Source organism: Conger conger, chromosome 18 (assembly GCF_963514075.1).
Source record: "Conger conger chromosome 18, fConCon1.1, whole genome shotgun sequence".
Classification (NCBI taxonomy): domain Eukaryota; kingdom Metazoa; phylum Chordata; class Actinopteri; order Anguilliformes; family Congridae; genus Conger; species Conger conger.
Genome location: NC_083777.1, coordinates 21,581,684 through 21,608,690, shown reverse-complemented (window position 1 = coordinate 21,608,690; position 27,007 = coordinate 21,581,684). Strand labels below are relative to the sequence as shown.

At 43.3% G+C, this 27,007-nt stretch overlaps 1 protein-coding gene across 1 annotated transcript; it reads left to right on the top strand.

The window, feature by feature from the left end:
• The first annotated feature begins 82 nt into the window (after nt 1–82).
• Nucleotides 83–25,092, top strand: LOC133118380 (phosphatidylcholine:ceramide cholinephosphotransferase 1-like). Its single transcript, XM_061228331.1, has 6 exons — nt 83–368; nt 16,427–17,215; nt 17,823–17,940; nt 19,573–19,726; nt 20,443–20,609; nt 21,432–25,092. Exons 2-6 carry the CDS (start codon nt 16,659–16,661, stop codon nt 21,606–21,608), a joined length of 1,173 nt encoding a protein of 390 aa, XP_061084315.1. The 5' UTR covers nt 83–368; nt 16,427–16,658; the 3' UTR covers nt 21,609–25,092.
• Nucleotides 25,093–27,007: the final 1,915 nt, after the last annotated feature.

The following is a 27,007-nucleotide window of genomic DNA, read 5'->3' as shown; positions in this document are numbered from 1 at the left end:
TGTTGGACAGTCAGAGTCTGCGTAAGAACATGACGCTGTGGATTGTGGGACGAGAAAGGAACCCCCCTCCCCTCCACGCGTATCAAAATTAGAAAACGTGTCCGCCCACTACAGTATAGGCAGCTAGCTACAATTATGTTTATATCATCGTTAGCACGTCGCCAGTAATATTAGACCAGTCAACGAATGTGAAGTAAGATCTATTTAGCAGCTGTTGTTGCCAATATAAGAGGGTAACGAACATACAACACGTTGAGCTACCTTCAATCAGACCCAAAAGGAAATGTTCGCCGTTTACTGCTATTTCCCTAGTTGTGTCAAGATGCTGTAACGTTTCGCTAACGTTAGCTGGCCAACGCAAGAACGCGGTGAGTACGGTTATTAAACGCTAAAACGCTACGTAACGTTGAACGCTGCATACAGCTAGCTAGCGAGCAAACTAATCTTCGCTTGTGTGTTAACAAGCCAGATAGGTAGCTATATTATCAATTTATATTCAATTAACGTGTATTATTAGCTAGCCACGTTGGTGAAAAGTTAATTTGCTAACGTAAGTTAGCTATTTCGCTAACATTAGTTCTAACTCACCTGGCTAGATAAGTTGGGTCGTTTAAGTTAGGTACATTAGTTAGTGCTCACTGGCTGTTAGTTAACGTTAGTTGGTAAATTGTATTCTCCATTATCCATATATCCATTAGAATATAATGTAGAGCTAGCCAACTTCTCAAATGTTCATCCTATGCAGTTGGCAATTTGTTGACGTATTGATAGTGCTCTGGTTACAAAAGTTACAAAAGAACGTAGGCTAGGCTGTTGAGCTCTAATGTCTGTATTCTGACCACAGTTCTATAGAATATAGCTACTCAGTTATGTGTATTGACGCTTACTGTAAGTTACCAGTGGTTGTAAAGAGGAAACATCTTTCCTATTGAACTGGACAATAGGTCTAGAAGAGTATTTTCAAGATAACGTTGTCAATATAACAGCGAACATGTAGCCTACAGGTAATGACAGGTTAATGTGCTAACGTTATATCAGTCCCTCGCATTTAGCCCACTTAATTGTGTTTTGCCCGGTCTATGGTTTTACCACAGCAGCCGACGTTTAACTTTAACTGAATGCACGCTCAACGGTAAGTTCGCTCTAGTCAAGTTTTCAAGTTAGTACACAAGATATCAGAATGATTTATGCTAGACTTGCGTAGCTAGCACAGACGTTGAGGTAATTGTTGCAACAGTCGCTTCTGGCTATGGCGATGCTTTTTAGTTAAACTGTTGAGGCAGCTGGCTTGTGAAATAGGAAGGCTTAACCTGATCACTGCAAAGTCGCTTTTTAAACTCGATGAAAGTATGCTTGGTTACGGTTACTGCCACAGACAGAATATTTATCTCAGATCATGTTCTCAGATCTCAGACCTTCATAACCACCTGCCTATAGGTTAGCGTCATGCCAAGTGAGTTTACGCAAAAATTGTCAACATTTTCACCACGTCCCAGTTTCACAATAACAATATTGTGTGTATGAAGCTTACAATGGTCTCATCTGCTTTTGACATTCTGCACTGTAGGCCTATGTCTTCTTGTCATATGAATATTTGTTTATTTAGTTTTACATGGTTTAGAATCGACCATGAACCCAAACCTGTCAGCAGGAACGTTGGAAACTACTCTAAATATGTAAACTGGGGGTTAACCATTCCTTTAAATGGGTTTCCATATGGAAAAACACTATTACATACTTAGTGCACCCAGAATGAGCCGTCTGAACCTTGGTCACTTCCAAGGTCTGCATGTCCTTTGTATTGTTACAAAGAGCCTCAGGGTATATTATGCACAAGAAGGGCAAAGTGTTTTGAGACGGCAGAACAAGAGCATTGCAAACTAGTATTGCTTACTGACTGGTCGGGCCTGACTTTCCGTAAGCACTTTTCAGAACCAGGAGGTGTGCTTACATTTTATACTGCGGTTTATAAAGAATGTGAACCTACAGCATACTGCTGGTTGATTTGATTATGCCTATTGGTTTACATGTATTAATACGTGTCTTTCATATCTGCAATTAAATGTTAAAAATAAACCCTTAATTGGACATGCATTTTCTCTGAAAATGTCTCTAATAATGCGAGGTGTGGCAGCCCCAACTCAAGAGGCTGTGAAAATAAATCATGGTGTGGTTAAATAGTGAGAGGTCCACTTGCATCACTCTTAGAGAGAGATTCAGAAATCATGCAGTTTGTGAGCCGTTTGACAGGGCACTGTGAAAATTTGTAGTCCATTGTTATAAAAGAGTGTCAGTGTACTAAGCACTCATTTTTGTTGCACAGTCTGACTGGCTCTTTCCCCAATTTTGTGCAGTGAGCAATTTGCACAGCTCCATGAGCCTGTACATTGGATTTGCACTCACTGAGCACTATATTAGGAACATGTCCTTTACACCTACTTATTCATGCAATTATGTAATCAGCCAATTGTTTGGCTGCAGTGCAGTGCATACAGTCATACAGATACAGGTCTGGAGCATCAGTCAATGTTCGCATCAACTGTCAGAATGAAAAAAAAAAAAAAAAAAAAAAAGTAACTGAGTGACTTTGACCGTAGAATGATTATTGGTGTCAGACAAGGGTGGTTTGAGTATGTCAGAAATTGCTGATCTCCTGGGATTTTCACACAGTCTCTAGGGTTTGCAGAGAATGGTGTGAAAAACCAAAAAAAACATCTAGTGAGCAGCAGTTCTGCAGGCAGAAATGGCCTTGTTAATGTGAGAGGTCCGAGGAGAAGGGCCACACTGGTTGACAGGAAGGTGATGGTAACACAAATAACCACGCATTACAACAGTGGTATGCAGAAGAGCATCTCTGAACACACAACTCAAACCTCTAAGTGGATAGGCGATGGGATCAGAAGACTTGAGTCCAAAAAATAAGTCTAATAAAGTGCTCACTGAGTGCATGTGTCCTGATATTTGTCCTGAAATAATGAGAAATCTGCCATGGTATTTAGCACATGAAATTTCAGGACTTGCAATTGCCTAAGAAAATGTACTTGTCTCATTCAAGCTAAAAAAATATTCTTGTCTTACATTCACCATTAGGAAACTATGAAGCCTAATGACTCTGGCTCATCAGATTTTAATTCTTAATGATCTCACTCTTTGTGGGGGCTGCGATTTGCAACTGGGGCTTTTTGTACTGCTCGTAGGTGTGCCCTGGTTTATCACATTGGTTTCCATGGAACCAAATAACTGGCACAGTTCTTTTCTTTTTGTTTTGTTTCAAAAGCAAAAACTAAAAGATTTGGAAGTTTATGCATTACATAAAATCAGATGTGGGATAAATATGATTTCCCAATGAATATTTCAAAAGTAACCATTAAAAGAATAACCACAATTGCATTGAAATATGTTTTTAGTTATTTAATAAGACTACTTTGAGATTGGAATTCAAACTTCGAGACTAGCTTTCTCAAAATATATTAGATGTCCATAAACTGAATCTTAGCATACATCTGCTTAATTATCCTGAATTAAAGAGATTTTACTTATTGGAATACATCAGAATAGGGTCAGAAATAACCAATTCCTGGTGTGGTTTAGTGGACACTTAGCCAAAACAACTTGCAAGGAGAAGCAATCACCTGATTTACATAAAAAAAAAAAAAAAAAAAATGTTTGTACAAATAAGGGAATGAGAGAGGAGTTTGAGTGCTTCCAACAGTTTGAGGGCTAAAATTTTGGCGCGGCTGCATTGTCTTCTGGCTGGAAACATTTAGCATGCCTTTTATTTCAACAGATGACATCATATGAGCACAGCACTCAGTCTCTGTGGATCCCAGCCTGTTAGCTTGGAAGATGTGCAGTTTGGCAGCGGTGTCTTGCTCTTGGCAGTGTCGGCCAGGAGGGAGCAGAGTGTGAGCACGGCCTTCGTGAAAACGTTTGTCTCAGTTATTTCCAAGGTGGTGGTGTTTGCCTCTCAAACACTGCTATTTTTAAGTTGAGCATTGGAGACCGACCCCCTGCTTTCTCGCTGAGCACATTGGCGCACTGTGGTTTGATGGATAGGATCCTTCAGCTCAGGCTGTCGCTGCCACGTGCTGTTTTTCCACTCCCGTGTTGGGACGCCTTGGCGTGTTTCAGGAGGCAGATCGATGAAGTCATGCAGTTCACGTGGCGGGGATGCGCTTGTGTAAAGTGGGCACATCCATTTCATTTTTTTTTATTAGCCTATCCATTATAAATGAACTGAAATCTAATTAAGGATGCAAGTTTAAAACTTTGTGGCTGAATTTAATCATGGTCAGTATCCTCTGTTATTGCTTGACGATGTCCATATAAATAGATGAATCGGTCTATGGATTGGGTTGGTTGTAACAGACAAGTATCATTTTGCTCCCTGTGTAATATTTGGAAAGATTCTCGCCTCTGTCCCAGACCTCCTGCAGGGTCAGGGTCAATGATACGAAAGGTAATTTCCTTGTGTGGAAAAAATGTTTGTAATTGAGGAGTTTGGAAGAACAGTTATTGTCAAATTCTAGAATTGAGTCCAGTTGCTTGAGGCCATTTACATTTCTGACCTCAAGGAATCAATGCACTGGATGAAGGCAGTGCGGTTTCATTTGGAGTGGACTGGGGTTGTAATATGTTGTCAGTTACTTTGCAAACCTCAGAATGTTTCAACACATTGGCTGTTTTGACTGCAGCTCAGCAGACTCACAGCACAATTTGACTATGACTGAACAACTTAATACCAGGTTCATTGTGTCAAACCACTATTTGAATAAGGCTTTTGTCGATTTTGTCGAACTGTGCCCCTGAACCCTTGGCAGCACAGCAGCATTTGGCGAGATATCCATCTCCAGGTGCACAGATAAAAATGGAGGTTCTGAGAATGTTACGACACTGAGAAGATCCAGGTTGCATTCAGCATTGTCCATTGTTCAGGGCTCACATACCAGTTTTATTGGTAGCTCTGAATTGTGCTCCATTGTCATTGACTTACTTCGATGCGCTGACCAATGTTGTTCTAGGACCACACTTCACAACATTTTCTAGACGTCCGCAAGTTTGTCAACTTTGGGGAAGTGGCTTGTACTTGTCAAGTTATTTCTGTGACCGCAGACCACAGGCCATCAGCTGACTTGTTACGTACTCATGGCTCTGTATGGAAAAGTATTTGCCGCCTTCCTGATTTCCTCTATTATTGTATGTGTCACACACTGGTTTCGGACCTTTGGACAAAATGTAATGTTAGATGAAGGGAACCCTAGTAAACACAAAACATGAAATGATCATTTCATTTTCTAAATTAAATAAATTATCAAATAACTCCGCTTCAGTCCTGGAGGGGTGCTGAGATAGTAGAATATGGTGAGTGCAAAATCAGAGTGGGAAACGATGGTGAAAACACAGGGAGCTCTAGTCTGAATAAACTTGTGTTTTATATAATTGAACTGCAGTTTTGGTGCGTACATATGTCAGGTTCAGAGGAGCACTGTGGGGGGGCTGAGGGTTTGTGTCGCTCACTCAACGCTTGTGCTCACAAGAGGCAGTCCGGCAGTCGGCCTAGTCCGGCACTGGTAGTGACTGTTCCTCCGGCCCAAGCCCAGCTGTGTGCTTAGCCTAGCACTCTTGGGGAAAGTCAAGGGACGAACGGGTAATAAATCTTGCACTGGTTAGGCCTGTGTTTCAAGGCATCATGCCGTACACATTTTGCACAGACTCAGTGAGATGGATCTTTACAGTTATTCAGCTGCTCTTGTCCGGAGTACAAGTATAAAGAGGTCAGCTAACCCTATTTAAAGTCCTGACTATCGGTTAACGTTAGGCCGCTTGACATCCTAAAACACAGCCACGCGCTGATGTGTTTCAGGTGTACTGTAATTAAATTCCATTATGGCTGTGACGAGTGTCAGTTTATGTGCACTGCACACCTTAGTTTCTGTAAATTGGTTGACCTAGTTGCTGAAATCACAACTCGGTCATTGGCCAGCCAGACTGCGGTTGCCCTCGTGCTTGTGGTTACGTGATTTCCACACCAGGCAGTGAGTTTGTTTCTGAGATTAGAACATCTCATCACATCGGTCAATGGTGTCATCTATTCTGGCGATGCAGCATTTCTGCAGGACCTCCTGTGCTTGACTAATCCTGTGATCCTCTGTCGACGAAGATTGTCATTTCGCTGAACAAGAGCATTTACATTTCTTTTTTTTTCTGAAAAAGTTCCATCTGACCGAATTGGCACCCATCAGACCAGAGTAATCCACTGTGCAGAACCAATCAATCATTCTAATTCCTTGTTTCTAAAGTGTACATCCAGGGCTATGAAAACTGTTTAAATGGTGGATTTTACATTCCCTCATCCATCGGTTTCTATTCCTGAATGTTTTGTTTGCTGATGGAAAGATTGCTCAATGTCCAGTTCTCTTTCGAATGCACCAATCGTCGAGAGCAGCAACCAGCCATCCTGTGTAGTGCTTTAGTGTAAGCAGCCTGGAATGGTCTCCTGTGTTGATCACCGATCTCAGCTCCAGTCTTGTGGCGGACTGCGGTGCGACTGTGTGGCCAAGTAGGTCACTCTGTTCTCTTTGGGCTCATAATATTGGGTCATGTAGCATCAGAGGCTGCCTCTCAGTGACATTTCAGTTTACGGGAGCGTCGTTTTAATGAGCTGGCGTCACCCTGGGAGGCCGGGGGTGTGCTGTGCAGGGAGCTAAAAACTGAGCAGCACGTGGCAGCATACCTCGCTGACAGACTGGCCGACCCAGTCCCTCCAGATAACGAGAGTACGGCCGCACTGCGGTCTACGTTCTGGCTACCGCCAAAAGGAGCTGGTTCCGTTGGTGCTAGATCTTGGTTTCAGGCTGTATTTTGGTCTTCTGACCTGATTTTATTCGTCCTACTTAACGTGAATGTCAGACGACTCGACTGGAAGAGGTCCTCCGATAATCTGCCTCATTTCTCTGAATTTTGGCGACCTAGCGTTCACTTCAAATAAGCGTGCGTCAGGGACAGGATGTGTAACACCACATTTATTCTTCATTTAGCTCTGTATCTGCAGTAAGCCATGTGAGCTCCCCTTGCACTGAACAGTTCCTTTTAAAACAATTTTCAAATGCGGGCTAAATATCCCTCCATTAAACCTGCCTACTCAAGTGCTCTGACTGTGCCATGAGACATGTGAATGTCGTCAGTGTTGATGTTATTGATGCTGAATGAATGGAGGACGAGACCATTCAGAGAAAGTGAGATCGCATTTTACTCCAGGGCCTTTGTGTCGGAACATGAGCCAAAAGAACGAGAGAAGCCCAAGCCAGGAAGGTCCTGAAATTAGTGTTCTCTCTTCATTCCTGCTCTGAACTTCTCTGGAGAGATGCTTAAAAAAGCAGTTGCTGCTAGCTGCACCCCCGAGACGCTGCTTCATTAACAGAGAGCTTGTAGCAACTGGGCCAGCTTTGTGTGGTCAGGTCGTTTGTGTGTGAACAGACTTCGTGTCACGAGCGTGCACACATTATACAGAGTATAGTAGCAAATGATTACAGCTGATTATTTCAGGCTATATTGTTTTTTTTGTTTGTTTGTTTTTTTTTCCCCCCACAAGAGCTGGGACAATGTTCATTAAAACTTGGAAGAGCAGAGTTTTTTTTGGAATTCTTTTCAAATTTCTAGGTCTGTTCTTGAACTCCATTGTTTCAATTACCAGTAGTGATCATTACATCAGCATTAACATGTTTGGTTAAAAACATTGTGATCATATATTTGTGGTCTTGCACCTTACATTTGCCCTAATTTAAAGCTGTATAGAGATTTGTGTAACAATTTCAGTGTTCACTGAAGTGAATGGATTTGTGGTTCTGCCAAGTGATTAGATCTAGCAGGAATTATGTCAAAAAAATAATAGAATATCTAAACCCCATTCAGCCCAATTGCATTTGAAGTTAATTTAAGTGAATTGTGTGCCAGCCTATTTGTCAAAACCACAGCTCCAAATATTGATTTTGGAGTACCATTTTATGGAGAAAAAAGTTTCAGGGGCCTAGACAGAACATATTTTTACACATAATATCACATATGGAGGATGGATTTTAAACTTTTAAAAAGTTCTTCTGGCCTCAGCACTTTTTCCCCCTCCCCTTTCATACTCAGTTATCAGGGGAATGTTTTGTTCATTTTCAGGTGTTATTCTCATTATCACTTCCGTTATTCCACAGTTACTGCCATAGTTCATCCATGTGAGCCAGCTATCGTAAGGGTTAACAGGGTTAGAAAAACAGATTAAAGCCTCTTAAGGTCCGTTTGGTTGCATAGCCTATTATGAACAAACATGAAACTGGTTGTCTAAGGGTTAACATCTAGGCCTATTTGAAAATTAACGTCACTAAACCTCCCGGCAATCACGTTATGCAACAGTCATACTCAGCAAACTGATCAAATGTCAGCTTGAAATAATCCAACTAGATTTGTATGCAAGAGGAAAGCTAGCTTTCTGTGTGAATAGTTAGGTAGTTTTGAGCAAGATGGCTGCATTTTAATATGGCCACATTAGATTCTGTATATTCTTTGGCATTTGTGTCCTTGCAAAACCTTCGAACATTAGGTGAAATCATGCCATCTTTCCTTCAAGATCAGTGTCAGATTTGATATTCTTTAGTGCTATAGAAGAACAGACTTTCTAAACTTCCATAAACCTTAGCCAGCTAACTTGGTTTACAGTGCTTGAATTCAGTTCACATAAGCTTAATGTTGTAATATTTTAAAAGTATGGAGCATGGATAAATTCATGTGAAACTAGAATCAGTCGCTTCAAATCACATAATTTAAAAGGAGGAAAACATTTTGTTCAGGAAAATCTGAATTGTCATTTTTATATTAAACAAATGCCTCTTCAGTTTAAAGGAGACTAAATTATTTTAGTTTTTCTTCATTTCCCTTTGATATACGATCTCTAGAACACAAAATGACAAAAGGAATGAAACCTCTAAAGAAAATAAAGTCTGCAGGTCTTGCAATGGGTAATCAAGCTCTGCCAGCCACCCTAGTCCAGGTGACCCAGCAAAGGTGTGTGTGTTTTTAAATGCAACACCTGAAAATAGCTTCCCAATACTGCTGCTGCTACTCCTCCTCTATTAGTAATTGAAGCAAAGGAAATCTCTAATTCAGTTCTTCTAAAGCGAGTAGATTTTCTAGCTAAAAGAGGTGACTGACATGAGAAATTCTAGGATCAGAAATAAATGTAGACATACAATTTCCAGATTTTTATAATCCCAACAGGAAGGGTGTTATCACACCCTGATTGGACAAGAGAAGAATGCACAACAGCTGCTCTCAATGACTAATTAGCAGCCAGTCTCCAAGACATTGATCCACAGCTGATCCACATAGCCTAACAATCCACAGCTGATCCACATAGCCCTACAATCAACTGCTGAGTCAAAGGAATCTCGAACCGAGCGAATACGATATTGAGAATAAATGTCAGACTACATGCACTGACTAAAGGAAACCAACTAGCAAGCAATATAGGGTATGGGTGACTGCTACATAAGGTTTTATAAGATCAGGTTTTAAACCAGTCATTTATTTAGATAAATTCACTCTAGAAGTCTCCTATCCTTGAGATATGCCTTCACATTATCATCGCTTGTTTTTTTACAGAAGCCATTTTAAGCTAGTTAATACTCTACCTCAACACAGAAAACTTTATGAAGTCATTTTGGCTATGCCCTCACTCCCTGCAGTGGAATGGGGTAAGAAAATGTAAGAAAAAAATGATTTCAGAGATTAGGGCCTCAAGTCGTTGGAACTAACCAAACAAGTCTTACATCCTTATCAGAATTTAGCATACCAAAACTGGCTGTTTTTCTGGATTTCTTCCCTGTGCAAGTCAGCCATTTTGTGATCGCCTCAGTTAGTCCTGACTAAATATTCTAGCTCCAAACATTCACTGTGTTTTCTTTACTCTTGTTGAAACAAACTAGCCTGCTGTTTACTGTGGCAGGGAAGGATGATCTCAACTTGGGTTGTGTAATTGTAGAAAACAGTGAAACTTCAGTTGCTACAGCTATAAGCTATAAAAGTGTGCTGATGTCCCTTGCGACCCTCTGTAAGGATATTCACGTGTTAGTGAGGGGAACTGGCAGCTCATCCGTTTCCCTTTTCCTGTACTTTAATGCCATTGAATTTCGGCCCCTGGCAGATTGAACCCAGTATCGCCCCATTTAGCGTGGGCCGTGTTAATAGCCATCCTGGTGAGCAGTCCTATGTGACCTATAGAAGGGCCCATCTGATTAAAAAATGACTGGAAAAACTGGCCCTTTGGTGAAACTCTGTGGCAGGGTTTCCATGGTAAATATTTCTGGCTGATTAGCTCTTTTTTTTAAAGCGGGGCAAAGTAGCAAGTGCCGGTGTACTGTTTACGTTTGTGAGCACAAGGAAAGTTCTGCTGCCAGACAGAAGAGGAGTGGAGTAGTTATCATAAGTTAAGTCATTAATATGTCTCATACACATACGTCTAGCTCCCTCCAGCCTTGTTGCATTAGGTCATGTCTCACAACCTACTGCGTGCACTTTGAGTCTCTCACTCACAGTGGGATATTTATTTTAGCATTGTATTTGCTATTCTCAGCTGACACCAGTCTTAAGAGTGAATGATTGTGTTTACAGTTTACGCAAGTACACTGACTTTGTCTGCCTGTGTGTTTAAAAAAAAAAAAAAAACCCTATGCAGGGGTGGAGACTGGGAACCAATGAATTTGTGACACACGAGACTGTAGGTATGTTACCGTGAGATAAACCGGTCTAGCTGCGTTTAGATTGGAGCTGATAGTGCGATGTGCTTTTTAGGCCTCTGTATGAAATCTCCTTTGTGTAAGACACAATGATTCTATATATGGCTAAGAGTTAAGAAATTTATAATGAACCTATTGCTGAAATTCCAGACAATACACGTTAAATATGTGGGTGCTACTCTACACAGAGCAATAGGCATCTTTAGCGAAGATTAACAAAATGGAGCGTGTCTGCGATACAGCTTGAGAACGGTTTCCCTTGCGACACTACACAGCCTCATAACTGTTTCTGACTCTGAACATTGCTCAAGGCAAATGAGGTTAATATGGGACAAACGGTATAATGGAATAGCTTTTCGGTCCTTGAGAAAAACTGGTTGAGCAAATTAGCATGGCAAAGTATCTCATTGACCAACGTGCCAAGTGGGTCATCAGTCCTCATTTTTAATGGCTGCAGATAGGAGAGTGCTCAAATGGCCGAGTCCTCCACATTAACACATTTGAGCTCTGCTCAGACCTTGGATTCTAATTTGAAAGGCTAAACCTATATGCTGGAACTGGCTGTTGTTGAACACGGCCTAGCTTGTATTCTGCCAGATTGGTTGAAGCCCATCTTTGACACACAATGGATATTTGACACGTTCTGTCTGCTCCAACATTACTTGCACAAAAAAAGGACATTTTCTACGGTGTGCAGTTATAAATAAGTACTTACTACTATGTAAGAATTGTGGGGGGGGGGGAGTTTGGGGTGAGGGAGGGGGCCGACTGGCTGTATTTCTTCCCAAGTGCAAGTATCTTTCTAGTAACTTCCATAATAATGTTTTGGGCAGTAAAAACAGGTGCTCTGCGTTGAATATCCTCAAGCTGTAGTAACAGTAGAGGCCTAGCGCTTTTACGGGTCCTGAGATGATCAGCCCCCCCCCCCCCCCCCCCAGTGGCCTCGGCTGCCATCTGTTCAGTTTTATTTGTTTGAACAGATGTGGGGTTGCAGACCGTACCTCCCTCCAGTTACTGCACGTAGCGTCAGCATGTGTTTGTGACCTTATTTCCACCAGAGTATGGGATGTGCTCTTTCCCTTGTCCTCTCTCCTTATAAGAACCAGTTTTGCGTTAAATAGTTGTCTCCCGTACGCTTTCTATCAATCAGCAACTTCTGACATAGCTTTATTTGAGGCGTAGTATTCAGCTGAGAGTCTTTCCCGATGGTATTGTAACTATGGCATCCGTATCTGTGTTTTTGAAAGAGACTTGAGCAGCCAATTGAACAGACTGGCAGTAGCTTTCCGAAGCAGTGGTTGAGCATTAATTAAAGCACATGACCTAAATTCGAGACCTGAATCCAGTGTGATACTTATTTTCTGCTCACAGTTAAGAGAGCGGACTTGCAGGCTTGTTGGTTTTGTACTGGATGAATCAGGTGAGAGGCCATTCCTACTTTTGAGTGAGGTGCTTTGTTAATTTTCTACAATATTATTGTCACTGAATTGAAGGACTTTTTGTGGGAGGAATATTACATTACATTACATTAATGGCATTTGGCAGACGCTCTTATCCAGAGCGACGTACAACAAAGTGCATACCCATAACCAGGGATAAGTGCGCTTTTGATTTGCATTTGAGTTGGCGGAGTTGATCTGAACTTGGAATTGAGATGAATTTAAAAGGTGTATGTAGAATTGGTTTGGAAATTGGATTGATATAAAAGGATAAGCAATTAGTGGAGCTGACCCCAACCCTGACATTTACCAAAAATGTTTACTGTTTGTTGAGCGTTGCAATATATGCGGTAAAGGATAACAGTCACGTGACATCCATGCAAGTTCTGAAGAAGCAGGAACTCTTGTGAATTTTCTCAGAGAGTGCGACCTTGAGCAATCGTTGAAAAAAGAAAACAAGCAGGTCATTTGCACAAGTTCTCCAGAAACGTTAGGCGCAAGCGTTACTGGCCAGACCAGTTTGGCAGAACGTAACGGGCCCCGCTGGTGAATTCAGCTCTCCCAGATCCGGGCCTCCAGATGCCGTGTTTTGAATTCGTGTTTCCCTCTTTTGTTGTTCCTGTTAGCGTATCCACGTTGCACTGGCTGCAGTCCTGTTTGGAAACGGAGGCCAAAGTTTGAGCGCTTCAGCTGACTCAGCCGGTTAATCTTTCTCCAGAGCTGCACTGTAATCGTTTGCCCTCTTTGCTGAACCCTGATGACAAAATCCTGTCCACGTTCTCGGAGGAAAACATCACAACGCATCATAAGGCTTCGAGGGGCTTATGCCTGAGCCATTCTCGACAAAGATGTTTTGAAATGTTTTAGTGCTCCCAACAGAAGCAGACCTGGATTACTCTAAACCACTGACTGCAGGCAAGTAACAATTCTCTCTCAGCAGAAATGTTTTTTTAATAAAAACATATTTTCACTTATTTCACTAATTATCAGTATGTGGCCTCTTATTTCAATGTTTCCCAATGTATACTTAAAATAAGACGGTCTTAAGAGATTGTCATAGTGATACTGTGGTGTGTACCATTAGTTATGTGCTTCCATGCTTTGTTGTGGTAGTGCAGAAGGCAGAGCAGAATGCTGTTCTCTCTGATATTCATTATTCCACATTAGATTTGACAGACCTGACCCCTGCAGTTTTTCTGCTAGTTTTTAAATGAGTGGAGTGAATGAGTGTAGAAATCCCAGTAGGCGAAAAAAGTGCCCCATTTTGTTGCCGCGGTTCTTGGGAAGCTAGTATCACTGGACAGTTCAAGAATGGTGAAACTCGCCTATCTCAGGCGTAGGGGCGTGTCCCACAGACCGGACCGTCCTATCAGGAGGGGGTCAGTGAGCACACAGATAGCACCTGGCTCCTTAAAGCGAGGTTACGTAACGGTCGGTTCCTGAGTGACCGTTGGACCTTTGACCGGGCGATGTGATGCAGCACAGCATGTGCCTGTCAGAACGGCGGGTGACGTAAGGGCGGTTTCTGAAGGCCTCTGAGAAGGATGCTGTTATTTTGAGAGCAGAACATCCTCAGGAAACTACTGGAAAGGGAAGAGACTAGCGATGACAACCACATCCTTATATTAAAGGTTAAACAAGGTCTGCTTCAGGGAGCACTGCCGGTTACAGATGGTACAGATGCTCGTATCTCGTGGAACCATACACCGCAAGGGACATTCAGTGAAAATAAAATACTTTATTTTAATGTTTTTGTAATTCTATTTTGTAAATGTAAAAAAAAGAAATGCCTAACCTGGGTGTCACTCACCCACCGTCCCATGCACTGACTCTTTGATGCCAAGCTATCAGCCACTGGAATGGTGGCTTAGTGTTCATGCTGCCAAGGAATTGCGGTTACGTGGCCATCAATCAACCAGACTGCTACTGTAAGTGTATATATTCTGACATGTCAACTAAATATAGATTTAGGGTTAACTCCTGTCTCAGGAAGTTAATGTCAATCAGTTGAGGTACTGATTGACAGTTGAGTTTCAGCTTAGGATTTAGTTAAAATGCTGATGATTTTTAGTCATACCGGTCTTTTGGAATGCCTGGCCATATTCTCTGAAGGATTGTTGGTGTAATGTCAGTGGTAACATCAGTCATGGGAGATATAGTAGCTACAGCATGAAATTGTCCATTTTGCATGTTCCTATTGGGTTGTGATACTGTGCGCCTGTGTCTGGTCTTTCGCCCCTTAACTGCGGTAACTAGGGTACACACGCAACAACCGTGTTGGGATTTCTCTGCTTTACAAACTGCTCTGGAAGCACAGGATACTAAATCAAGTGTAATGTACAGACTTCATGTTTGTATGGAAATGTTATGACCTTTGAGAAGCTGGTGTGGAAGCTCGCCCTCTTTTTAGTTGGGTTAGGGAAACCAATCCCCGCAAAGACACGGGTTGCTGTTGTGCAGACCCTGTTACTGCTGTATTTTGTATACACTTTCTCTGATGTCACATCATGGATCGTAGTTATATGTACGCGTGTCAAACGGTTTTGTAGCTGGACAGGTTTTTAAGCATTTTGCATATACATACTGCATTTCGGTTTGATTAGCATATTTTATGTGTTCATTTTGCCTTATCTGATGAGTAAATATTGACCTGCATCTCATATTTACCATACAATCTGCCAATAGTAACGGCAGAAAGCCACATCCTGGTTCATAGGCATGAACCGTGCCATGTGTTTTCCCTCCGAGCGGTACACGCAGGTGTCTGACTTTAGGGTCACGCCCACGTTCTCCGTGCCTGTCGTTCACCTGACGGATAGCAACAATTTTAATGGCCCTCACGTCATGACCTCGTGTTTCACATTTTTCCATCAGTCATGTTTTTGGCGTTCATCTCTTGACGCCTTCACCTCAAGCTGTTCCTTTTCAGAGAGACAGACACACACACACACCATTCCTTGCTCTTATGCTGTACACGTGAACAGGTGTGTCGCAGAACGCATACATGCAGAAAGGGCATGGGGCAGCGATAGCACACAGTCTCTGAGGAACGTTCTAGCGATTCAGTGAAGCAGTTGGCTGATCTCGTAAACCCTTCAGATGGCTTACAGCCTGATTTCCATCATTTTTCGAGGGCAGCCGCATCTTTGAAACTGAGCACCTCTCTTATCCCCCTGATTGGCTCAGCCTGGAGAGGAGACGGAGTTCCCATAGCTGTCTGCTCAAGGTTGCCATGGTCACTCGTTAGGATGGGGGCGCGGCTGACGGTGGGTAAGATGGCACACTGGGGCTTATGGGAACTTTAGCCCCAGAGATCTACACAAAGAAAGAGACGTTCAGGATGGTGGAAGGTTTAGAAGCCTAATTAATGTTCAGCTTCACCCAAAAGCTGAAATATCCATCTTTTCCCAGGATGTGCATGACAATATGTACTTACTGTTACATTCATAGTACTGTAAGGACCAAGGACAACACAATAAAACGTGGAGCACGGGTAACATTCCCCTTTAAATTGCATTTAATTTCTGAATCACTGCATTGTAACCTTACTACACACCACACACAGTACAGGGACAGTCATGGTGACAGAAGTTGCATGAGGAGGATGGAGATAGAGAGGCCCTCTCGTAACCTAATCTAAGAGTAGACTGATCTCTTCAAATGAGCTTTTCCTCAGTCCATAACCTTTTCTACAGTCTATAAGCATCAGCAAACGCATCACACCCCAAAGGGACTTACCCAAAGCCAGGCGGTTAACGTGAAAAGGACAATTTTGTGGCCAGGCATTAATTCTATTGGTATTATAGTTGGACAGCTTGATTCTCGTAATTAACTGAGGGCAGAAAGCTCTGGCCTCACACACACTATATCTCCTGGGTTCTGTGTTCCTGGAAAGCAATGGCCTCATTTTCTCACACACCGAAGCCAAGAATAACCGCAAATGGGAATGATCGTTCGGATAAAAGGAGCTCCCGAATATTTGGTTCTTGGATTTGGACCCTCTTCCCCTGAGAGTGGCCCTGTTTTTTGTGTGCCTGTGTTTGGGTGGCCCTGTGTGCGACAATGCCAGTCATGTAACATTTCTACAGTTCCACACGGTTTCTCCACAGTTGCACTTGAAGTAAATTTCATGGTTTAGCAGCAGCACTTTGACATTTCATATTAATTTAACGTAAAAATATAATTCTTTTTTGACTCGTGTCCCCGCAGGAAAGAATTTGTCCCGGAACACAATGAAGTAGCCTGCCGCGGCCGTGACGCAAGACCCCATCGTATCGTTCTCGCCGTTCCCTCGAACCCGGATCGCTTTTTTCCCCCCGAGCGGCATTCCCGAGCGGAGCCCCTTCCCCTGCAGGCGGCCGTGTCCGATGTCCGTGCCGGGCGGGGCTGAGGACCCGGGGACCGCCCTGCGCTCAGAGACCGCCTCCCCGCCGGGGCAGAGATGAAGGAGGTGTCGCTGTGGACGGGCGAGGAGGTGGCGCACTGGCTGGCTGAGGAGGGCCTGCAGGAGTACTGTGGCCCCGGGGCCGGGATGAGCGGCCGTGAGCTGCTGAGCCTGGCCCCCGCGGACTTCCAGCGGCCCCCCCTGTCCCTGGTGTCGTCGGACGGGGGCCGGCAGCTCCTGGAGCGGGTGGAGACGCTGAAGATCGAGCGGCACATGGAGGCGCACAAGAACGGGCACGCCAACGGCCACGGGCCCAACGGCTTCCGCAAGGACATGGTGCGCATCGCGGTCCCCGAGCCCGACCCCCAGCCCTACCCCTCCGAGTGGGGCAAGACCAGGGCCGCCTTCGCCTACGCGCTCTGCTGCTTCGTCTCCACCACCATCATCATCTCCGTGGTGCACGAGCGCGTGCCCGACAAGGAGCTCTCCCCGCCCCTGCCCGACAAGTTCTTCGACCTTTTCAACAGGGTGGAGTGGGCCTTCTCCATCTGCGAGATCAACGGCGTGGTGCTGGTGGGCCTGTGGCTGCTGCAGTGGACCCTGCTCAAATACAGGTAAATCCATGCGTCAAACCCCTGAAATACCGGTAAATCCATGCCTCAGACTGCTCAAATACAGGTAAATCCATACGTCAAACCCCTGAAATACAGGTAAATCCATGCGTCAGACCGCTCAAATACAGGTGAATCCATGCGTCAAACCCCTGAATTACAGGTAAATCCATGTGTCAAACCCCAGGCCAAATGTACACACTGCTTGCTTACAGCCATTTTGATGTTTTGAAACTCTGTCCTGTTAGACGCTGGTTTTTGCTACAGCTAATATTTTGATTAAGGTTAAGATCTTCTGGCAGTTTTTCCCACATGAGACCTATTGCAAATTCCCACTGACTGCACCTGTCCATTCATCTGAATAATTTTCCGTGCAGCACGTTACTGAAAATAGTATAGTAGTATAGTATTATTTACACAACTGGATGTATATTGAAGCAAATTTGGTTAAGTACCTTGCTCAAGGGTACAGTGGCAGTGTCTTACCTGGGAAACCTGCAACAGGTCACAGCTCCTTTCCCATTATGCACACTACACTGCCAGGTTACTGGCTCATACTGGCTCATACTGGATTGTATTGCGTATTTAACACACCCACCCTGCCTTCCAGGTCTATCATTGGGCGAAGGTTCTTCTTCATCGTGGGGACGCTGTACCTGTACAGGTGTGTGACCATGTACATCACCACCCTCCCTGTGCCCGGAATGCACTTCAAGTGCTCTCCAAAGGTATGTCCCCAAACTCATACGAAAAACGTATACAGAAGTTTCCATCTTCCGCTCCAAACATCTGCTATGTGACTGCGAACGTGACACATTTGACCAGTAACACCCACGGCTAACAGTGATTCAGCTTCGTACAGCTCATGATGAAATGAGGTGAAAGGGTGTTAGGGTTAGGGTTAGGGTTAGTAGTTTATGTTTCCTTTGTTTTATTAAAACCACATTGCATATATAAACAAGTAAAGGCATGCGCAATCAATATGCTAATATGAATAATGGATACATATTTTATTCATAGAATAATCTCCTACAAACAAATTGAAACCTATTTCACTTTGGACTGTATAATGATTTGATCTGAGCTTAAAGTAAACTTTTAAAACTTAGATAGGGAGAAGCTGTCAGGCACTGTAATTAAAGTTAGTTTAACAAGCAGTGGGGAAAAACCCTAGGGTCGACTCTAGTTCCATATCGGTGAGAATATTTACTGTCCTTTTGGTGTATATTTCTGAAACCGTGAATGCGAGGGTAGGAAATGAATGTTAAAGAGCCAGAACATTTATCATGGGGCGATGAAACGACTAAGTCTGTTACCACAGTTTCCTCTGAGAGCGCTGTGCACCCCCATTGCCATGGAAACCGCCCCCCACCCAGAGTGGGTCTCCTGCCATCTTTGCACTGTGTGGGGTCAGGGCAAGTCCCCTCTCGCCAAGGCTACAGGAAGCTGTTGCACAACGCAGACAGATAGGGACATTTTGTTTCCAGTCATTGCTCAGCCGCCGCCTTACTTCTGTTTCCGGCTGGGACACGCCCCCCGACTAGACGGCGATTGGTTGCCGCGTGTTCCATCCTGCACAACACACCCTTGGGTGTGGCGTTAGCACAGTCATAGCTGGACTCAACACCCATTCTGCCAGTGTATAAAATAAGTTTATGAAAACATGTGAAATGCAGGATTGTGTGTTATGTTGTCATGACATCCATGTCAGGAATGTTACGTTGTAGAAACCGTAATTCCACTGACATTGTTTTCTGCGAAAAATGTATCCATGTTTTGCGTCATCCATGATTTCCCAAGTGCAATTCGAATTTACCAGTGTGACGTATTTGCCGTGCTACATTCTTTTGGCTCTTAAGTTGCTTCTTGCAGTTGACTGAATACATGAAAATGATATACTTAACCAAATTAAATGCAAATTAACTAGTTTGTAACTGGTTCTCTCATAAAGATAGATTTTCTTTCTCTTAGGGCGTGACATTTTGTAAAGCCATTCAGCCATTTGTGAACAATTATTTTAGTTTTTAAGTAAGTAAAAAAAGTGACAGACCTCACAAGATATCCACAGTTATATATCATAAATAATCAAAATAATTAGATTATTAATTAATTAGAAATAACAAAGGAGTCACAATAGCTCCCTGGGCTTTTCTATAATATTTATATAAGATCTTAGGGGTTTGCTGTGCAATATACCATTCAGACAGGTATAACCCCTTCATCTTGAATCATTCTGCTGGTTTTTTTTAGTTGATCGATCATCTAACGTACAGTTTTGACCTGCCTTAGTAAGCTGCGTGTCAGAAAACCACTTCAAGTAAAACTGTTCATTGTGTTTGTCCTTATTTGTTGTGCTTTAGCTCTTTGGTGACTGGGAGGCCCAGATGCGCAGGGTGGTGAAGATGATCGCTGGAGGAGGCCTGTCCATCACTGGATCCCACAGCATGTGTGGAGACTATCTGTACAGCGGCCACACCGTCATGCTAACGCTCACTTACCTCTTTATCAAAGAGTGTGAGTACCTCTCTCCTGCGCTAACACTGTACGCTAACCCTCACTTACCTCTTTATCAAAGAGTGTGAGTACCTCTCTCCTGCGCTAACACTGTACGCTAACCCTCACTTACCTCTTTATCAAAGAGCTTGAGTACCTCTCTCCTGCACTACCACTGTACGCTAACGCCCACTTACCTCTTTATCAAAGAGTGTGAGTACCTCTCTCCTGCGCTACCACTGTACGCTAACGCCCACTTACCTCTTTATCAAAGAGTGTGAGTACCTCTCTCCTGCGCTAACACTGTACACTAACCCTCACTTCTGGAAAGCCTACCATAGATATAATTTGCTGGGAAATGTGTTGATGCAATAGTGACACCTGGTGGATATTTGAATGTAATAATAATTACTTAATTATTCTGACTATTTGCAGTTTACACATCATTTTAGTGTTGAGATACTAAGTGGATAAGCTCAAACTGTTAAATTCAGTTACAGGATAGAAATAAAGGCCCATTATAAAAGCTACATCCCCTGGATCAGACCGGCTTCTGCTAGTCCGGTTGTGCATTAGAAACGGCCAGTAAAATAGTCAATAGTGGGATATGGTTAAATATGGTTAAAACTTGAAGACATTAGTTTAGAAACCTAAATATTGCTTGTTAATGTTTCGTTCATATCATAAAAATGATTGTCAGTTCTCCTAATGAAATTTTCAACTCCCATCATTCCTAGATTCTCCAAAACGGTTCTGGTTGTACCACTGGTTCTGCTGGACCTTGAGTGCTGTAGGAATCTTCTGCATTCTGCTGGCCCATGACCACTACACTGTGGATGTAGTGGTGGCTTACTACATTACTACACGGCTGTTCTGGTGGTACCACACCTTGGCCAACCAGCAAGTAAGTTTTGAGTCTGCTTGGTACCAAAAGTACCAAGAAGACCAAGAACTCTTTGGCTGATTAGGCAGTCTTAGAATGCCTGGAGAATAAATTATATCCTGTGTGAACTACCATGTTTTAGAACATCTGACGTGATGACCGCTTCTGTAGTCTGTAAGATTGGCACTGTGGCCAAGATTGGACATGCTGAAAGACAACAGGGATTCCCTCGACCAACTCAGATCTAATTGTTCTGGAAACATTTTGTGGTGACAGGCCCATACGAGGGGCAGTATAGCTTGGCACAGAGCGATATGACCGTTCCAGTAATTACCAGAGTAATCTTCACATCAACAAGGTGACAGGTTAATTTTTTATTTTTTATTTTCTAAGTCTCAAAGTCTTCACTTTTCTCCCTCACTGGGAATTAAAACAAGAAAAAAGGAAAAAAACTGTGGTGAGGGTGTGGCAGCTCTCTTCAGCCTCTTGTTCGCACTCGTGCAGTTTGTGGTTCCCAGTATCCCACACTTACTGTAAACGGAAGCACACCCTTGCACTGATTAGGTCATGCTGCCCCAGCAAAGGACCAGCCCCTGCCACAGGCAATTAAGAGATTAAATGACTTTCCAGAGTGAGTGGATTCTCTTCTTTTTTTTTTTTTAAATATGTTGCCGATAATCTGGAGCCAACTGCTGATATTAAATGAGTATTGCTGAGTGTTTGACTTTGCTCTTTTAGATGAAATTCCGCCACATAAACCATGACTACTGCTGAATATCAGTTGTAATGCCTGCATGCGTGACGTTTAGATGTCATTAGGTCCGTGTGGTGTCTGTCCCCCAGGTGCTGAAGGAGACCTCTCAGAGTAACCCCGTTTCGCGGGTGTGGTGGTACAGACTGTTCCAGTACTTCGAGGAGAACGTCCAGGGCGTGGTCCCTCGGAACTTTCAGCTGCCGTTCTCCTGGCGGTCCATAGCGGGGAGCAGGCTGGGGTACGCCAGGGTGGACACCTCGGAGTGACCGGGAAAACGTTCCCAAAGAGCGGTCCGACCTCGGCCGCGCCACTCAGCCAATCAGCCAATCAGCCAAGTCTTAAAGCTCCTCCGTCTTTGAAAGATTTTACAGGCTCATCACAGTTATGGCTGGTCAGCACTGTGACTTCTGTTTCTAAAGCATTTCAGTTCGATTTTTTTTTGTTTTTTTTGTTTGACCATCGGAAAGTGCTTCACGTTACACCTTGCGAGCATTTCAACTTTTTCATCAAGTAAGATTGTTGCATCTAAAATGTCTGGATTCAGAACAAGCTATTTTCTACAGGCTCATTTCTTCCTGTCCATCTGAAAAGGTCTCTTTGTTGTCGCATTGTTAAAATGCTTATGACCAGGCCAGACAAGTTTTAAATGCAGGAAGTGTTTCTCCCCATTTTTTTTTAATGGTTATCATTTTCTACAACTTCTCATGCAGCAAAAGTGCAAAGCGATTTTTGTAAGTATTTCACAGGTTTATTTTTCAAACGAATGATGATCAAAAAGAACCTTTTAGATTTTTACATTTTGAAAAGAAAGTAAACAGAAAATATAAACACTTATTTGATGTTTTCTAGTGCCTTTCTTGTCTGTACAATCTGTAGGAGTTTATCAATGTATTTTGTTTTGTATTTTAATTCCAATGCAAAAGTGCATCTTTATGATGGCTTGAACTAATCGAACTGAAAGCAGTCTTGTGAAGCTGATTTCGGGTTGTGTCAACCAACAGTCTTTCTGTCCATGTTTTTGAATGTACGTATGTATTGTTAGCCTTACTAGGTCTTGGTCTTCCCAAGCCGAAAAACCTTGAAAAATCGAATCATTTGCATGTTATTTTGTTCATTATCTGTATTTATTGTAGCATTTACCTGAGAGATATCCCAATTATGAAATGTATTCTTTGTTTGTGTAATCACATTTAGTAAGTTTTGGCTTTGATTGGCCAGAGCAGATGACAGAGTATCTGGTGACCACACCATTAACGTTGAGGTCACAGCAGCGATAGTGGAATGGATATTTTCTGACAGAGGAGATCCACCATACATGGAGTATCTCGGTAACCATGCCAACGACGATCGGTAGATACTCACCAACTATGCTTCCAGGCTCATTCGCTCTTAAAGTAGTATCCACCAATCGGCATTATTCGGCTGGCTGTTACCCAGGACCTCCACAATTGGTGGAGCCTCCTCTCTGATTTCCACCAAATAAGAGGGTGTTGCGATGGTCTTCTGTATTCTGTTGGCCCTGGATCATGGTGGCAGTTACCCGGCACTGGGTTTTAACTCGCTTGTCTCTCCCCGAGTCTATACCTCAAAAAGGACCTGTTAGCAGGCTTGAGCATCGGACTGAGCAGCCGTAAGGATTAATTTGGCTTAAACTCAGCTGCGGCTGTCAGCTTAGTGCACAGATTGTGTGAGCGTGCTTCTGAAGCGCCTGGCACTACTCCTTTTTCCAGCGTCGGGGGGGGAAACTGTCTGCACTTTAACTGTGCGACTGCAAGGGGGCGCACTTGGAACGATGTGCCATTCTAAGGTGCTGAACACCTGAAAGCAGTGGGTCTCCAACCCTAGTCCTGGAGATCTACAGGGTCTGCTGGTTTTCGTTGTTACTCTGCACTTAATTAATCGCTTCGAGCTGTTGCGTACACAGTTGACTCACCTCAACCGGTGAAGACAAAAATCAGCACACCCAGTAGCTCTCCAGGACCAGGGATGGAGACCACCGCCTTGAGGGCTGGTCGCAGACATGCTTTACGTGGCTGTAAGGTGCAGTAAAGAGGTCACCGAAGCTCTGTTCTCTGGGTTATACCACGCTGATTTAGACTGATGTGACTCCTGCAGTCAGATCCACTCACGTCCACACTGCGCTTTAGCTCTCCGGCTCCAGGAACTCTGGAAACCCGCTGTACATCTTCCTTCTGATCCGGCTTCGCCTGGAAAAGCATCCGATAACCATTGTAAAAACCTTTCCTTTTATTTTATACCGTTCAATGCAGAACTGAAATGGAGGGCTAAATGAATGTACACTGCTAATCGTCACTGCTGTTTATTCTGTGCTGCTGGGCTGGGGGGTGCGTTTGGACCCCATCATGCTGTGTTCCCTGCCCCTCGTACCTCACTAAACCCTGGTTTGAATGTGGGGGCAACCAAGCTTGGATAAAAGCCAAATAACATGTAATGTAACTCACGCCTGTGCCATGTTCTGTAGAAGAATGAAAAGACGTGTTTTTAATGGCAGGTCCCCTCACTGCTGTCCGTTTGGCAAACGGGAGGAGGAGCATACCTGCTCCGGCCCTTGTAATTCAGTCGCGCAGGGTGTATGTGTTGTGGATGGCGGTTTCTGCGTTGGCGTAGGCGCTGGTTTTTGGACAAGTGACAACTTCTGGGCTTCGAACGCAAACCCTCTATTCTGACAATCTGGATCGAACCACTCCTGTCTGTCTTTTGCACTGTTTGCAGACTGTTTAATGACGCAAAAGGTTTTGGTAAACCCACCTACATATCCATAACCTCCCTGTGGGGTAACCTCACCTCGCCCTGTGTCCTATTCGTGGACTCCCTGGACAGACAGATTCATTTTAACATGATCCCTGATTCACCATCGACACTACGATACTGAGCAAAAGCTCCTTGCAGAAAATGCATTAATTCAGAAATGGTTTGTGGTACAGTACACTTAATTTGCCGACCTCACGCCTGTTTAGTATGATCTTGCATTTTACCGCCATGACTAGGGCACCATTGCTTATGTGACAGATAGGGAATGCACACTGTACTTAGCAAGAATACATTTGGTCAGGGCAATCGTGAACAAATGTATAAAAACATTAGATTAGAGAACAGTTTACCATTCATTACTGCTGCTCTTATTCGCTGTTTGTTTCTGTGGTCTTAAAAAAAAAGAAAAGAATATATTATTGGCGAAATTGTTCTGCTGCTGTCACAGTGTTGTCCAAAGAAAAGCAATACAGAAATGTACTACAGAATGAAATTGTATAATTCAGCATACAACCATAAATATCTACATGTTTATATTAATCCCTCATTGGATAATCATACCACAAGGCTTAACCCAACAGAAATGCAATGAACCACTGAATTTAGTGGAATGGTTAAGTCTTTTCAGAATGTCTTTTGTGATTTGAGAGTAAGGCAAACCAATGGGGTTCAGATAGGAGCCAAGAGCCATTTCAGTCTTTGAATTGAGTGAAAATTGTGAAATTGATGGATGAAGGTTTACATGTTTTGATCCCGCCAATCATATAACTGAAGGCTGTCCATTATTGCCAATTTATCAATGTATTAAACGTTTGTTTTCAATTATGGAAGTATTTAAAATTCTTTTTTTAATTAAAATCAATGTTCCATATCTTGCAGATTTTTTTTGTGTGCATACGTCAGGTGATATTTGTATGGTAAATATATGGGTTGAATAGGGGCGAGATTGAGAAGCTTTTGAATAAAGCATTTTTATTATTCCATGTGTAGATGTTGCTGTTGTTGAAGGGGGAGAGTGTGTGTGTGTGTGTGTGTGTGTGTGTGTGTGTGTGTGTGTGTTTTATACATTTAGGTTGTATTTTGGAGTATATCTAATGAAAACCCAGCATTACAGACACACAATAAAGTACAATTTCTCAGCAATAGATTCAGACCGTAAACAGTAAGTACAAATTTTTCACAAAAAAAAAAAGGGCAATTTTATTTATGCATTTATTTATGCAGAGCAGGCCAAACTGCTTGACCAGGGTTTGACACGTTACCCGTTTGTGCCGTGTGATATTTGCTGAAGCAGGTTAAGTTAAGCCGGCTTCTCCGACCGCCAGCACGCTGCCCCTCCATGTTACAGCTGCAGGCCTGAGCGCCCGTATGCTCCGCACTGATCTCCCCAGCCTCCCTCTGTGAGGGACTCCGACACGGACGGTAATGAGATGATCCAGCATTTCATCTGCACGCTTGCCATCGACTCCCCGCTCACATTAGCACATCAGAGACCTCGCACAGCGCGTGAACCGCTCCTAATTAACCCCGCCGTCAACTGCCCAACGCGCCTCGCCGAGCAACTGAAAGAATGGCAGGGGTGGTGTTTTGATGGTCTTTCTTAATTATAATTTGTTGCTGTAAGATTAAATGGGGGTGAACGATGGTGCTTGTTATTACGGTCATTTTTAGCTTTGATCATGACATTACATTTTGACACCGGCTGACAGTGTTTTTCTGAAGGGACTGATTCATCTGCCGGATATCTACTCACGCAGTTCAGGGTATTCCCTTACTCAAGGGGGCAATGGCAGCACCACAGTCCTTGGGAATTGAACCCCCAACCGGAGTTAATAGCCCAGTTCCCTTACAGTTCTACTGCTCTGCTCCCCCATGTTTGGTCGTACTGTTAAACATTAGTGAGTGAGCTCTATTAGATCTCTCTATGATGACAATGAAGCATCGATTCGATTTTTCGACTGTTACCTCCACATCCTGGGACATGTAATCGAGACAGACCATCGATTACATGATTCATCCTGTCCATGATTCATCCTACTGGAGAGGTCTAATTTTTAGATTATCACCTCTATTTGGGGGGGGGGGGGGGGGGGGGTCATGTTTATTGGACAGTAAAGTGAGAGAGACAAGAGGGATGGCAGAGAGCAGAGAGAGGGAAAGACTTGCAACAAATGTCAGGCGGCCAGATTCAAATGACTCAAATTAGCATGCAGATAGTACTCTACGGGCTATGCCACATTTTTTGGAAGCGGTTCTATTTTCAACCAACATGGTGAGATTTGGTTTTGTTATGTGGAAAATATTTTGCCTTTAGGTGGAGATTACTACTGGCTGGATTTAACAATTGTCAATTGTTACGTCCATTTTTGTAGCGGTATTCATTAGTTGAGCTGGATTACCTCCTAACATATTCATGTTTGGTCTTGATATTAAGTGGCGAAAACCATGAAACTTTTGATAATGAAGGAAGATTTTTCATCTGAAGCCACACGGTAACCTCCGGACTGAATGAACAGATTGATGAAAGTCACTGTTATGGTTTTCTAAAACCATCTTCCCATCTCTAGCTGTATCCCAATAATAAATTCAACTGAATCAAATGTTTGTATTAAAAAGTTATAAACACACACTTCCACATCCAAACCTCTTAGGTGGTTACAAGAATAATGCCAAAAACAAACCCGTCAAAAAGCTAGTCTGTGTCCATGGTTTTTAAATGTTTCTCTTAACTTTGGGCTCAGGTGTGCATAGCTTTGTAGTGGCCTTGGAAGAGAGAGATTGTGTGCAGCTGACCCACACTGCGGTGATAGGCAGGCTTGTGCGGTGTGAACACCCACAGGACTGTGCTTGCGCGTTGGCTGTGTCTGATCTTCAGCCTGGTCCTCAGTCCCTC

Excerpts from the sequence above, each read along its gene's own strand:
- LOC133118380 (XM_061228331.1), top strand. The coding sequence starts at position 16,659 with ATGAAGGAGGTGTCGCTGTGGACGGGCGAGGAGGTGGCGCACTGGCTG. Across the intron at positions 17,941-19,572 it reads ACTTCAAGTGCTCTCCAAAG|CTCTTTGGTGACTGGGAGGC; the intron begins GTATGTCCCCAA and ends GTTGTGCTTTAG. Across the intron at positions 19,727-20,442 it reads TTACCTCTTTATCAAAGAGT|ATTCTCCAAAACGGTTCTGG; the intron begins GTGAGTACCTCT and ends CATCATTCCTAG.